Genomic DNA, 13,589 nt, shown 5'->3' with positions numbered 1-13,589 from the left:
TTTAAAAAGTCACATATCTCCCTTGGCCTCTCGACGCCTCGTATACACTTTTATTTTGTAAAGGCAAGAAAATTAAAGAACAAATGATAACAAGTAACAAATGTTATTCCGTGTGGTATTAGTGGAGCTAGTTCGTCGTTAAACAATAAGTTAAACAGTCTTAACACTCTGAACTATAATCTAGTCCTTAAATGTTTGTATAGTGGTTTATTTTACCTTGTTACTTTCCAAACCGATGGAGCACATCATCAGGTCTGAAGTCATTAAATATTCTGCGTGGTGGAATTATGATTTTACTAATAGACTTTTGACGAACCCCACCACGAGGAATATTTAATTACTAATTGATATTCTTCAGGCCTGATGATGTGCTCCATCCGAAGCACAAAACAGCTGTTGTCATAACAAACTAGAAAGGATAGTTTTGGACACTATCATGGATTCAAACCCGATTCAGAGCTATAAAAGTCCCACTCTTTTCTTTGACCAGTCACAAAAAAGTAATAAATAACTTGAAACAGTTTAAAACTACCCCATTAGCTAGAACATACAGGATAGCCTATTGGATAATTAAAAAATGGTCATATTAGATTATCATTTATTGATTCTTCCTTTACAAAGCGATTTAGAATGCAAGATTTTTGAGAGCACCCAAGACATCGGCACGGTGTTGCTTCTTGGAGTAGACATCAACATGATATACCATTCCAAACCCTTGGGTAGGGTTGGGTCCATAAAAGACTACATCTTCCTGGGTCATGTTGAAAGATAAGGGAAGGCGGTGTTTCTCAAACTCATAGAAGTTCAAGTTGTCCTCTGGTACTTCTGGGTCAATCTATGAGACATTAACGCAAAGTAGAGGTGGACATTTAAATTGGTGAGATTCTTATAAACTCTACATTTAAATTTTAGTTGCAGTTTTGTAAGACAGTTTTAATGTTCTATCTGAAGTTCTAAAATTTTCAAGACAGTTTTTGTATTAATTGGTTTTATATCAGGTTTCTATATCAGTGTTAGTTAAATATTAAGCGTGCAGTGTCATTACTACGTTCTAGTCTTTCAGTGAGAAATACTTCTTATTGGCGTATTAACGCTTTTTACAGTTGATTATTAATAACGACAAAAAAACAAAAATTGTAATAATGTAAATATTATGAATTTCAAATTAACGTGACTCTTACTGGAATATTAAGATTGTAGTTAACCTAAATATTGTGTCAAGCTGGGAGATAATGGAGAGACTACCAGTTGTATTTCGACACGGGAAAACATATGTGAGGTGAATTAATTATAATATTTGCGAATGCATAATGCAAATATTTTAAACAATGTTATATCAAACATTCTGTTGTATTTTTTTCAGCTAATTATACTAACAAAGTTTTAGAGTTGGTTCTTTGAGTAGCAGGCTTTACCTGAGTTAAGCCACCAATACTAAACCAACGTATAGCCACCAATCAACTTAATAGTTTTAGCCTGATTTTAATTAATTAAATATTAAATTAAATTAATTAATAAAAGAATGAGTATTGAGTACATTTTAGTTCCAAAAATATGGGCATATTATACAGGGGGTTCAGAAAAGGGTGTCACAAACTTCAGAGGCTCATAGTACTCATCAATACAAACACAAATTTTATTTAAACATAGATAGAAAAAAAATCGTTTAGCCGCTAGCCACGTTTTGTATTTTTTTACAAAACAATTTATATCTCAAGAATTATTCAAGCTGCGGAAACCAAACATTGTACCTACAATTATTGTGTATATAGGCAATAAAACGAAATAACTATGAAATATTCTTTTAAATTAACAATTCAGATTATTAATTTTATAATGGCTACCCAAAAAAGGCTAAGCCAATCAGGTTTGCCTCATTTAACGATAAAACATCTGGATATTTCAGCTATTCTTTATTTGATCTTTTTGAATGGTATTGTTTGATAGGAAATTACAAATGCCAAATAAATGTGTTTTCATCATTTTTTCATAAAGCCAGCCATTAGTAATTTAAGTTTAAAGAGTTTATATGGCCGCCGTTTTATTAATTTATTAAAAAAAATACATAGTTATTTTTTAAATGACTCCTGACACCATTATTGTAAGTGCGAAGTTTGGTTTCCGTAGCTTGAATAGTTCTTGAGATATAAATTGTTTTGTAAAAAATACAAAATGGTGGATAGCGGCTAAACAAAATTTGGTTCGAACTATGTTTATATGCACTTTTTAGTTTAGATTATTCCAAAATGAACACCCTGTATTTTTTCATGGTTTAATGTGCATATTTACAACGAAAACTTAAGAATATTACTAGTGTTAGTTACCGTGATCTTGGAGAGTCCTTGTCGTACTCTGTCGGTTACCATTTGGTGGTAGCTGCTGTTGACCAAGTTATATGTAGTAACATTCATCTTTATTAAGGCCAACTCTTTAAATGAACCGTCCAACATAATAGTTTGGGATGTCTGAGAAGAAGAAATTTTCCAGTGAGGAGATTTGGTTAGTTGGCTTCTTATTTCAGGAAGGCCGGTGACCTGCGCAAACATTCTAATTAATTAATTAAGGAATATAGATAACCTTTTTGTGTTATGTACATTGAATTTACGTGTAGTTCAGAACATTTAATGAGAAGGGGTTTTCTATTTTCTATCAATACTTTCTTTCTATAAGAAAAAAATAATGTCTTATAACACAAAACTGTACCCTCGAGATGTGTTTAAAATGAATAACCTGCTTCTAAATTGGCCGTATGTAATACTAAGGGTTCGCCAGTGATGTGTTTGTACGAAGTGGCAAAATGAGAAACACCCGGAAGATAAATCATTTCAATTTGTCTCAATAAAATAACCAACTGGAGCCATAAATACGCATAAACTTTACATTTCACACACACTTTAGCCCAGTGCTGTTGATGTTCAGTCAGGAAGATTTTAGGATAAATTTTGTTGGATCATAAAAAATACACATTTTAAAACCAACGAAGTGTTTTAGCGAAGTGTTTTACGTATAAAGTTAGCAAACACAAAAAGGGGAAAAATACTGTACACTCAACTTGCAAATACGTGTAATAAGCCATCCTTTTTAAAGAATAATGATTAACTAAATAAGAAATTACTTGAAACTACTGACCTACGGTACTATCAACACAAATATCCGAATAAATTTATTTTATAAATTGCTCATATCAAAATAATACAAATGATTAACTTAGTGAATGTATATTTTTCAAGTATACTTTGAGTTTAGAGCAATGGATTAGCGCAAAAAGGATTAACTAGTGATTTATTTCTTTGATATAGTTAAAACAACGAGGTTTTAAATATGAAAACAATTTTACTAATAACATTAGTTTTGTTCAAATGCAAATCAAAGGAAAATGGCAAACAATAACTACACGATTGGTTTTAAAGGTCGATATCAAATTTGAAAAAAATGTGTTTTAGACAATGGTATAAACAGACCTATAATCTTCAGAAAATGTATTTAGGCTTATACGTATAAACAGAAACATCTGAGTTCAGAAAGTTCTGAATTAACATAAACAATCAAGTGTCAATTTATGACACCTACTAAAATTATTTAATAACCAACATTAATCAGTTCAATGTGTCTTTGTACTTGAGCCATTATAAATCTATATTCCAATATTATACTGTAAAAATTATAGTTAGTTCTCTTTGGGAAAAAGAAAAGCTTCTAATAGATCATTTCAATTAGGTTTCAATTTCATCGTTTGACTACAAAATGTCAACTCTCAGTACAAACTTTAATACTATCCTGATATTATAAAATAAACCCAATATTTTATAATAAATAGTGAAAAATTTTAGCATTATTGACAAAGCAATAAAATATGTCTTGATACTTACAAGGCAGACAAAAGCTACCAGCAAGGAAGCTTGAATGAAAGCCATCTTGGATGAGTGAAGCTTGTTGAAGAAAGGAAAACTTTGTGGTATTACACTGTTTCAACTATTCGCCCAGATATTTATAGAAAGTTCTCAAACCCAGTTATCAGATATGAGCTGTCAACACATATCTCAATAAAGATTGTTCATGACAGTTAATTCAAAAGGAAATTCCAAGTACACATGTTAGGAAAGACCACATGGTTGATAACAGTTAATGTACTTGTCAAAAATGAATTCGAGTTATCTTCAAGATTAAACCAAACTGATGCACTAATGCAGTAATTGTTTAATTTACACTGTTTATAAGATGTCCAATTAATGGTAATACTGTGTCCATACTAATACGAGCAGGCACATGACAAAATGATATTCTACTACTGACTAAAAACATTGTTCTGTAGTGCTAAATTATATACAGACGCTTAACCTTAGTCTAATAAAAAAGACCATATTTATACGCAATACAAACCACCGTATTTATGTACCCAAGTTGAGTGTGTGCATAATGTTAATGGCAAATCAAAGGACTTCAGAATTAAAATTAATGATTTTTTTTATTTAATCAATTATCCGTCGATATGTAGTAAATAAGTTCGATTTTTCCTTCACAATTGATACAATGTCTGTACAGTTTATGGTCTTCATACTTTGCTTTGTCCTCAAACCACTATACATTGCCAGATGAATGATTTCGAAACTATTTTTCCATTTTATATCCAATAAAATTGTCAAATATTTATTTTCAAAATTATAAGGTGCCACAAAAAACTTTAAACACATGGCTCACAAATTCGGCACAAGTTTGCCCCGAGAATTTTGACAATATTATTATAATTGGAAATTAAGCTATAATAACGCTAAAGTTTAAGCTGGCGTTAAAGAAATAAAGCTAGTAGTCTGAAAATGGACAGTGAATTGACGACGACAATAAGTATATAGCCTGGATTACAGTTAACAAATATCAAATTAAATGTGAACTAGTAAAACCTTTTACCCTAAAGACCATGCATACTGCTTACACTATAATAAAAAAAACCACTCACTGATGTGTTATGTTCCTTTTTTTGTGGAAAAATATAACTAACGTTTGTAATAGTAGTTTATGCAACGATCGCATAAAGATAGCTTTAACGACACTAGTATAAATAATGTAGGGTGATTCAAAATGAATGACCCAGTTTTAACGCATTATAGCTTGTATACTATTAAACCTACTGCTATAAAATACACATCAAACGAAAAAGCAACTCAAAGAGTTTATGCCTTCCAAAGACACATCATTTAACAAAATCGATCCAGCAGAACTGTAGATTTAATTGTACAAAGTTAAAAAGTAATCTCCAACTTTTTTACCGCCAGAAATTTGGAGGTTACTGGACGTTTTTGCAAATAACTTTTAAATGGTGGGGAAATCGACCAAAGTGGAAGGTAATATTCCGAAAGAGAATAAAATTTGCTACAATCTACTATTACTGATTTTTGAAAATACTCAAGAAAGGTACCAAAAATTGCCTCAAAATGAAAAAAAATTGAAAATCCCCGTCTTCAATGTAGACAATAAACATTAAATTTCACACTTTTTTATTTTAAGCAAAATTTAGGCTACATTTATTGAGTATTTTCAAAAAAGGAAAATAATAGTAGATTATAGGAAATTTTATTCTCTTTCGGAATATTACCTTCCACTTTGGTCGATTTCCTCACCATTTAAAAGTTATTTGCAAAAACGTCAAGTAACCTCCTAATTTCTAGTGGTAAGAAAAGTTGGAGATTACTTTTTAACTTTGTACAATTAAATCTACAGTTCTGCTGGATCGATTTTGTAAAATGATGTGTCTTGGGAAGGCATAAACTCTTTGAGTTCCTTTTTCGTTTGATGTGCATTTTATAGCGGTAAGTTTATTAGTATAAAAGTTATAAAGCGCTAAAACTGGGTCATTCATTTTGAATCACCCTGATTACTAAAGTAGAATAATTATTATAAAATTAGTAGGTATTGGATATAGGTGACTGCACATAAATATTGTTTTTTCATATGTAGATTTATAGTTTTTTTTTGTTTGTTTTTTTACTCCTGAAACATAATAAACATAGTAACACAGTGAAACATAGTAATAGCATTACTCTATAACGTACGTTAATATTACTAAGTTAAATCACTGTTAAAATACGACTTTTGGATGTCATTTATCTTCAAAGGGCCTAATGGCATCACTCTACTACAATTATAATACTGTTAATGTGGAGTTTTATGTTAAATGAAAGTGCGGAAAGGCCAATCAAAAAGTTAAAGAGAAAAAGAAGAATATCGTTGATGAAAATTAAAAACCATCGTTGGTATGGGAACATATATAAGAGAATCTTTTTTCTATGATGTTTCCTTTGGAAATATTTTCTCATTATGGGGATATAGATGGACTGGCTGAAATGTAATCCTTATTTAGTCATGTAAGGATAGTAGTAGTTCAGGTTCTTTATGCGAATTCGGGGCTTTATTAAGTGGTATGAAGTTAGGTTGGATTAGGAAGGTGAAGTTCGGTTTTTAATGAACCGAGTTGTTGGTTTATGTTACGTCCAGACTGATTGCGTACAAAACGCTGGAAAATACTTCAAAAGACCGTTTGAAATACGCTCGCTTTACAAAAAATAAGTATAAATTAAAATAACAACATTAATTCGTGCATGGTGACTCTTATATCCTATCATAATTACTAGGGTATGAACCATATTAAAAGGTATGTAAAGCTTTTAAGAATTTGAATATCTTGCAAGAACTGCATTTAAATCAACCAAGGTAAATAATTATAAAATAAATATTTAACTCTGTAGCTTTAATTCTGCATTAGAGTAAACTTTATTTTCCGCTTAGGAACCACGTTTAAATTAAATTAAATTAGGAACCGCCAAACTACCTTAGTAGTACTGATTATTTTATAATAACTATATATTTTACGATGTATCAAAAGATCGATTATATATATTTTAACGGTGCATTTCAGGGCTACACATTATTTTTTGACATGTCAAAAGCTTTAAGAAAACATATTTAACTGGGAGAATATTTTAAGTCTATGTAGCTCCTGGCTTCACTTACCACATTTATTTATACTCCTTATTCATCGGTAATGAAGGAAATCATTACCGAATCATTATATTGGAAATCATTATATTGCTAAAACCAAGTATAAAAAGAACAACAAAACTTGCTGGTCTTGAAATCCATTTGCCAAGAGCTATATGTTCAGTATGCTCTCCTAAAATGTGTAAATGATTATGTATTATAAAACAGTGAACATTTTATTTTCATTGCTTGTCATGCCATGGATTACAATATTTTTTTTTATGAAAGAATGTATACAGGGTGACAAAAAAGTCTGGAAACGGTTTAATATCTTTTTCAATAAATCCGTTAGAAAATTCAAACCTTTCACATCAACTTACATGTATGAAAACTATTTTTTCCAAGCATTATCATTTTTTTTTTACCTCTACCAGGGGACGACCAGTGCTCCTGTATGGTGCGGAGGTGTGGGCAGACGCGCTCAATAAGGAGGTGTATAGGATGCGGCTTGCCAGAGTGCAGCGTCAGGCAGCACTCAGGGTAGCATCCGCCTACCGAACAGTGTCTGAACCTGCCATCTTGGTGGTTGCTGGAGTAATCCCCGTCAAACTTTTGGGGGCGGAGAGGAAAGCGATTTATCAGCGGCGTGGAGAGGACCATGCAAAAATGGAGGAGCGCAACCGCACCTACCAGCTCTGGCAGGAGAGCTGGGAACAGGAGTCGCGGGTACGCTGGACCAGGAGACTGATTCAGCAAGTCCAACCATGGGTTGACCGACGGTATGGTGAGGTGGACTATTACCTTACCCAGTTTCTGACAGGTCACGGGTTTTTTCGGTCGTACCCGTTCAGGATGGGCAAAGCCGTGTCACCCGATTGCATCTACTGCCCAGGCACTCCCGACGACGCGGAGCACACCTTCTTCCGCTGCCAGCTTTGGGAAGGTTCCCGCCTGGAGGCTGAACAACATGTAGGGCAGTTGTTGGTGGACACGGTCATTCCGATGATGACGGAGGGTGAGGACAATTGGACCTGTATGTCACATTTCGTCCAGGATATTCTCCGCACAAAGAAGCTAGAGCTTGACCGAGATGCGGTCTAGGTCATAAAGAAATGGAATGCCAGAAACGGTGCGAGCCCTGAGGGCTTAGGTCACACGTTGACCTGACCTGAAGTAATGTGACAAACAATCCCAGGTCTGTGTCCAACAGAGTAGAGGGGGTTTTTTAGTGAGTAGTCTGACAAGCTCAGGAGTCTCACACTACAGGCTGGCTACCTGTGTGCGTAAAAGCATTTTTACCTCCTCTCCCTTATAAAAAAAACCAGGGGACGACCCATGAGGAGTAGGTACATAATCTTTAATGTAAGCATAGGTTGATGTGCACATAATTTTAAAGGTCTGTCGTATTAAACATTAGCTTGAGAGCTGAAACTGTATTTTAAAGTCAACTAGCTCATAGACTAATATTATAAAATCTTCAAAACAAATTTAACCGGGTTTCAGATTTCCCGGCTAATGTTGAATATGAGTATTTACCAATACTAAGGCCTCTGCAGGTATATTCCGCAAGAACTTTGGACTGCCGCCATTTTGTAACGGATGAACCTTTTTTGACGCGGTTTCCGGCAATGAACTCCACTTGACCAGACCTTTAAAATGATGTGCATATCAACCTATGCTTACATTAAAGATTATGTACCTACTCTTCATGGGTCGTCCCCTGGTAGAGGTCAAAAAATGGAAATGCTTGCAAAAAGTAGTTATCATACATACAAGTTGATGTGAAAAGTTTGAATTTTCAAACGAATTTAGTTAAAAAGATTTCAAGCCATTTCCAGACTTTTTTGTCACCCTGTAGATACGTGTCATACTTCTTACTACTTTAAACCAGTAAATTATGTAATTCAAATTATATGAACGTACCCGTTTATTAAAATGATAATTTCTAGGAAATAATTTACGTATTTGAACTGTGCATATAAATACGTACGTGTATGATAAATGAACAGTTTCGAAATATTGTGACAGTAATTTTTCTAATTTTAAATAGTTAGTAACATTAACTAAAAGTAAGGCTTTTGCTATGTAATAAGTGTATTAATTAATGAATATTACACGGTTTCATTAACAGGGGGTAGTAAAATGCCAATGGTCAAATTAAATGTTTAACCGAACAAATGTTTTATGTTATAAACTATGAAAAAATAATTTAGGAAAACTTGATATGAATGTTTATAGGCATGTTTGTTACAATTATCAACATGCAACAATAACAATGTATATTTCATTTTAGTTATATAAAAAAAATCTGATCACTTTACCAATACAAAATCATTACAAAATTGTCTTTTCAAAATGCATTTAACATATACTTTTACCCTTATAATTTAAAACCCATTAATAATTCTGAATATTCAACATTTATTTTAAAAATAAATGGTGACGTTACATTATAATATTGTTAAGTTAAAACATTTTTATCATTTCAGTTTAGGTTTTTTCTTATGACGCCAAGGAAAATTTTTTATCTCATTTTCTTCTTAAAACACCTGTCATCCAGTCACTTTTAAATTTGGGGAAAACGTGTTTCCCAAATCACTTAAAGTGAAGTAGACTAAGATAGTGGTGAAGGTGAAGGCTAGGATAATGGGACAGGCTACTTGAAACTGTCAGATTGATACTATAAGAACGTTTAACTCTACCCATATGTTTATAATATTGTAGAACTTCAACATCAGAAGAAGCAGCCATGGCATTCTCCACAGGACTTTTCTGTTTTACTCTTGCGTTCATTGTAAGTTTTACCATAACCAAAAAATATATAGTATAAAACAATATATAGTATAAAACAAAATTGATAAAATTATTTTCTCTATATTATTTTTTTTTTGTCATATTAAAGGTCAGTTTAATTTTCAGACTAGAATACTTGTTTGGTTAGGTGGTTTACTTAGTCATTAGTTAGGTTAGTTTGCTTAGTTAAAAGGTCTAATCGGTTTTCCTTCAACTAAATTTATTTTATTTTGGAAAGGAATAACATGAAGTATAGTATCAGTATTTTTATTGTTTACATTAATTTTAGAAAATTGCAAATACTTTCGAATAGTTGACAGTACTTGAAGTAATAATAAACTTGACTAGGGCAATGAGGAAAAAAGTTTCTGTTAATATTTAAAACTTATACGAACAAGGCTCCTTGTAATATGGTTTATATAAGAGTCTGAAACACATGTATAACTACTTAAAACTAAATTGGTAAATGCAAAAACAATCAACTTTTCATCTATGGAACGGGTATCTTCCGGATTATCATGATACACTAAAAGTGGTTTAAATATATGTAATGTTGATAACCCAAATGGTTGTTTACAACTATTTTTGCCTCACAATGGAGCCATCATCAGGTTTTGCAAGGACATTGTCACCTGGGCAGTCTAGACGTAAACTTCCAGCGGTCGCGTCGTTAAAGCTAGGCCTAGTCATATATGTTGTGTGTATTCTATGTGATCGATGTTTTGTAAATATTTATGAACTTTGACGCCCTTCAGAAGAAGCGATAATATCCTTGCAAAACCTGATGGTGGATACATTGCAAGCAAAAACCAGTTGTAACAAAACCATTTGGATTATCAACAGTACAGGTATTTAAACCACTTTTTATCAGTTTTTATGTAGAATCAACCAGTTATTGTTTAGTGTGTTTGATCTAAATGTGATAATTAAGTAAATATCTTCAAGCAATGTTGTCTTACATTTTATTGATATTATTTCTGTATACATGATTATTCACTAGGAATTTAAGTTCACTGTAGAAGTTATGTTAACTAAACCTATATCAACAAAACTTAATCATTCTGAAATCGCACCTATCCAGTTCTCAATAAAGGTAAAGCAAGATTAAGAATTAGTTCAGGCCAGATCCAAAGCCGGTGGGTTAAAGGGTTAATATTTAAATCTGATAGTTGCTGGATCGATCTGAATTAGGAATTTTTTCTATACCCAGAGGTTAAGCTACCAACCAATGATGATACATAATAGAAGGTTTGCGCTTCATAGTCACAGGCCGGCTTTTGGACCGTACAAAGTCTAAGAATTCCAATCGAATCCTATGAAAGCTAGGGATAAAATAATATCAAACCTTAGACTAATCATTCCAAACTTTGTATTTCTGTCAACTAATTAATTAGTAGTATTATATTTTTTTACTTTAAGCAGTAACATTTTTACTAAACCATCACTTTCACTCAGGTCTACGTTCAATGTGTCCCGATGGGTCTACCAGACGTAGACTCTGAGACAGTCGAGAAGGGCTACAAACTTGTATCTCTATACAACACGACCTCCTCCTACTACAACGGCTCTGACCTGGTAAACCCTCTGTACAAAACTGTACTGAGAGTCGCAACATACAGTAATTCCGAACACAACTTGACTGACGTCACTTATGCCATGAAGGACAAGGTCTCAGCTCTACCAGTAAGTCTTCAGAATACATTAGCATATATTTTAAATTTGGTACATTTAACTTGATATTACTATATTTTGATTATAAGTTCGTTCTTCAGAAAGTTCTGGAGATGAGCATATTAAAGTGCAGAAGTTAACATATAAGTGTATAAATGCCAGTTTTATACACGCATTATGATTTGCTCTTAAAGATAACACCGTGAACAACGATTTTACTGTAACTTAAATCATAATTAGATGTTTCTCTTCTTGATTTTGATCCTACAATATAAAAAATACCATATCAATCAAATTTACAATAACGCATCGTTCTAGATCGGTATTGTCTAAAAAAAGTATTAAAACATGAATTTTATGTTTCACGTTGTGTTTACATTAAACACATAGTAATTAGGGTTTTAATATTGTAAATGTGTTTCTAAAAAAAAAAAATACAACTGTAGAATTGTTGAGTGAACTATTGGACAAACAAAGAACACTTGTTGCAGCTTCTCGATTTCTTCATTTTTTCACTGGGTTGGATAAAAAGTATAAATGATTAAAACTTTCTTTTTATGTTTAAGCTCAAGAAATGTTTTTTTTTCCAACGGTTTTATTTAATTTTATAGAATTTCAGCAGAGTCTTGAACTTTACATTCCTGTAAAATTAAATAACCGAGCTTAATTAAATAACTGTAACTGCAACCGTTGCCGCTTTGGGAATGTTTTGAATCAACTTATAAAATTGTTTGCTTACTATAACTTACTCATATATAGCCTACATTTGGCATTTTCTTAGACATAAAGCAACCTTATCCAACAACTTAAGACAGTTTCAAGGTATGTGTCTAAGCACTACATTCAAGATTATTTTTAAACTAATCGAATGGATTCGGAAATTAAATGCCAAATAAACCCAGTTTTAGATTTTTAAACGAATAAAGTACATTTTAATACCAAAGTCGACGGTGATACAATCATAATGTAAGACTTTTCATTAAATCTCAATATAACTAAAGGCCAAAACTTTACAAAGCTTGCTTGTTTTATCACTTGATAATTCCACTTCAAAATCATTTCTAATACATAATTATGAACAATATATTGAACTATGTATTACTTTAGCTAAGAGATTGTATGTTGTTTCCAGTCTGCTCCCCAGTATGTACCAGGGGGTGTCGCAGACAGCAACGGAAAAGGGTTTGTCTTGATTTCCTATCACAACGAATCACTATTCATAGAGACCGGGCCCAGGCCAGTAGTTGATTCTATCACTCAACTGGAGTACGAAGTTTGGGCACGCCAGTGAAGACTCTTCTTTTATGATGAATAATTTCAGAAATTAAAACTTAAAATACTACACTAATGTTTTCAATTATAACCCTAGAAAGAGCCTCTATCTTTCATTTTTGAGCGAATTTCCCATATAGGGAATAAGCTATTACCGTAGTACTCATGGTAAGACCTGGACCTGGGACCGATTTACTTTTTAGTTTTGAGGTCTATAGAGGCCAAAAACACCATCAGTTCCAATGCATATACCCTTAAAGCCCTTCACAAAGTAAACCCACATCAAAACCCTAAATGCAACCAACTGACTTAAAGAAATTCTGAATTGGCTCACCAGTTGGTACTGAAAACAAAGTTCCCCTCTGGTTTAAATTTAAGATAGTAAAAAAGTGGTTCAACTCAGCTGAATTTTAATTTTCTTTTAGGCTGATTTCATTATTTTCTTTTATCTGTACTCAATCATATGTTCTCAAAATTCAACTATTTGTAAACAGTTCATATTTATTTTTATTGTTCATTTTTACATTTTTCATTAATTTCTCTTTGCTTGAAAACGTTTGTATTAAACGAAAATTTGCAATGTTCAATGTTTCATTTATCATAAACTCTATCAAGATCTCCTCAAAAATATATATATATTTATATATAAGTGTCTGTTAGCGTGATAACTCGAGCAAAAATGATCTGATTTTGATTAAATTTGGTATATACTTGTAAACCTACATTTATTCGAAGGAGTTTGCGAACCAGCATGATCGTAATCGGGCTATGGGAACAGGGGTTTGTGGGGGGTTTTACGGGATATAAATAGGTTTTTCCAATTTTTGACCCTAAAAATTAAAAATTTTACAATTTCTTTCCTAACCATTTGTAGAGCATAA

At 32.4% G+C, this 13,589-nt stretch overlaps 2 protein-coding genes across 2 annotated transcripts; one reads left to right on the top strand and one right to left on the bottom strand.

Annotated features, from left to right (window-relative positions):
* Positions 1-581: 581 nt before the first annotated feature.
* On the bottom strand, positions 582-4,019 carry LOC129004700 (uncharacterized). Its single transcript, XM_054433266.1, has 3 exons — positions 3,870-4,019; positions 2,325-2,534; positions 582-835 (listed from the first exon to the last, which is right to left on the bottom strand). The coding sequence occupies exons 1-3, from the start codon at positions 3,912-3,914 to the stop codon at positions 626-628; spliced, it is 465 nt and encodes a 154-aa protein (XP_054289241.1). The 5' UTR covers positions 3,915-4,019; the 3' UTR covers positions 582-625.
* Positions 4,020-9,624: 5,605 nt separating this feature from the next.
* On the top strand, positions 9,625-12,778 carry LOC129004696 (uncharacterized). Its single transcript, XM_054433261.1, has 3 exons — positions 9,625-9,766; positions 11,221-11,448; positions 12,569-12,778. The coding sequence occupies exons 1-3, from the start codon at positions 9,722-9,724 to the stop codon at positions 12,725-12,727; spliced, it is 432 nt and encodes a 143-aa protein (XP_054289236.1). The 5' UTR covers positions 9,625-9,721; the 3' UTR covers positions 12,728-12,778.
* The last annotated feature ends 811 nt before the right edge of the window (positions 12,779-13,589 follow it).

Source organism: Macrosteles quadrilineatus, unplaced genomic scaffold, assembly GCF_028750875.1.
Source record: "Macrosteles quadrilineatus isolate MER2022 unplaced genomic scaffold, UCM_ALF_1.0 Scaffold_10__1_contigs__length_6754688, whole genome shotgun sequence".
In the NCBI taxonomy this organism is placed as follows: Eukaryota; Metazoa; Arthropoda; class Insecta; order Hemiptera; family Cicadellidae; genus Macrosteles; species Macrosteles quadrilineatus.
Note: the sequence above shows the minus strand (reverse complement) of the source record. Positions and strands in the feature narration are given on the sequence as shown.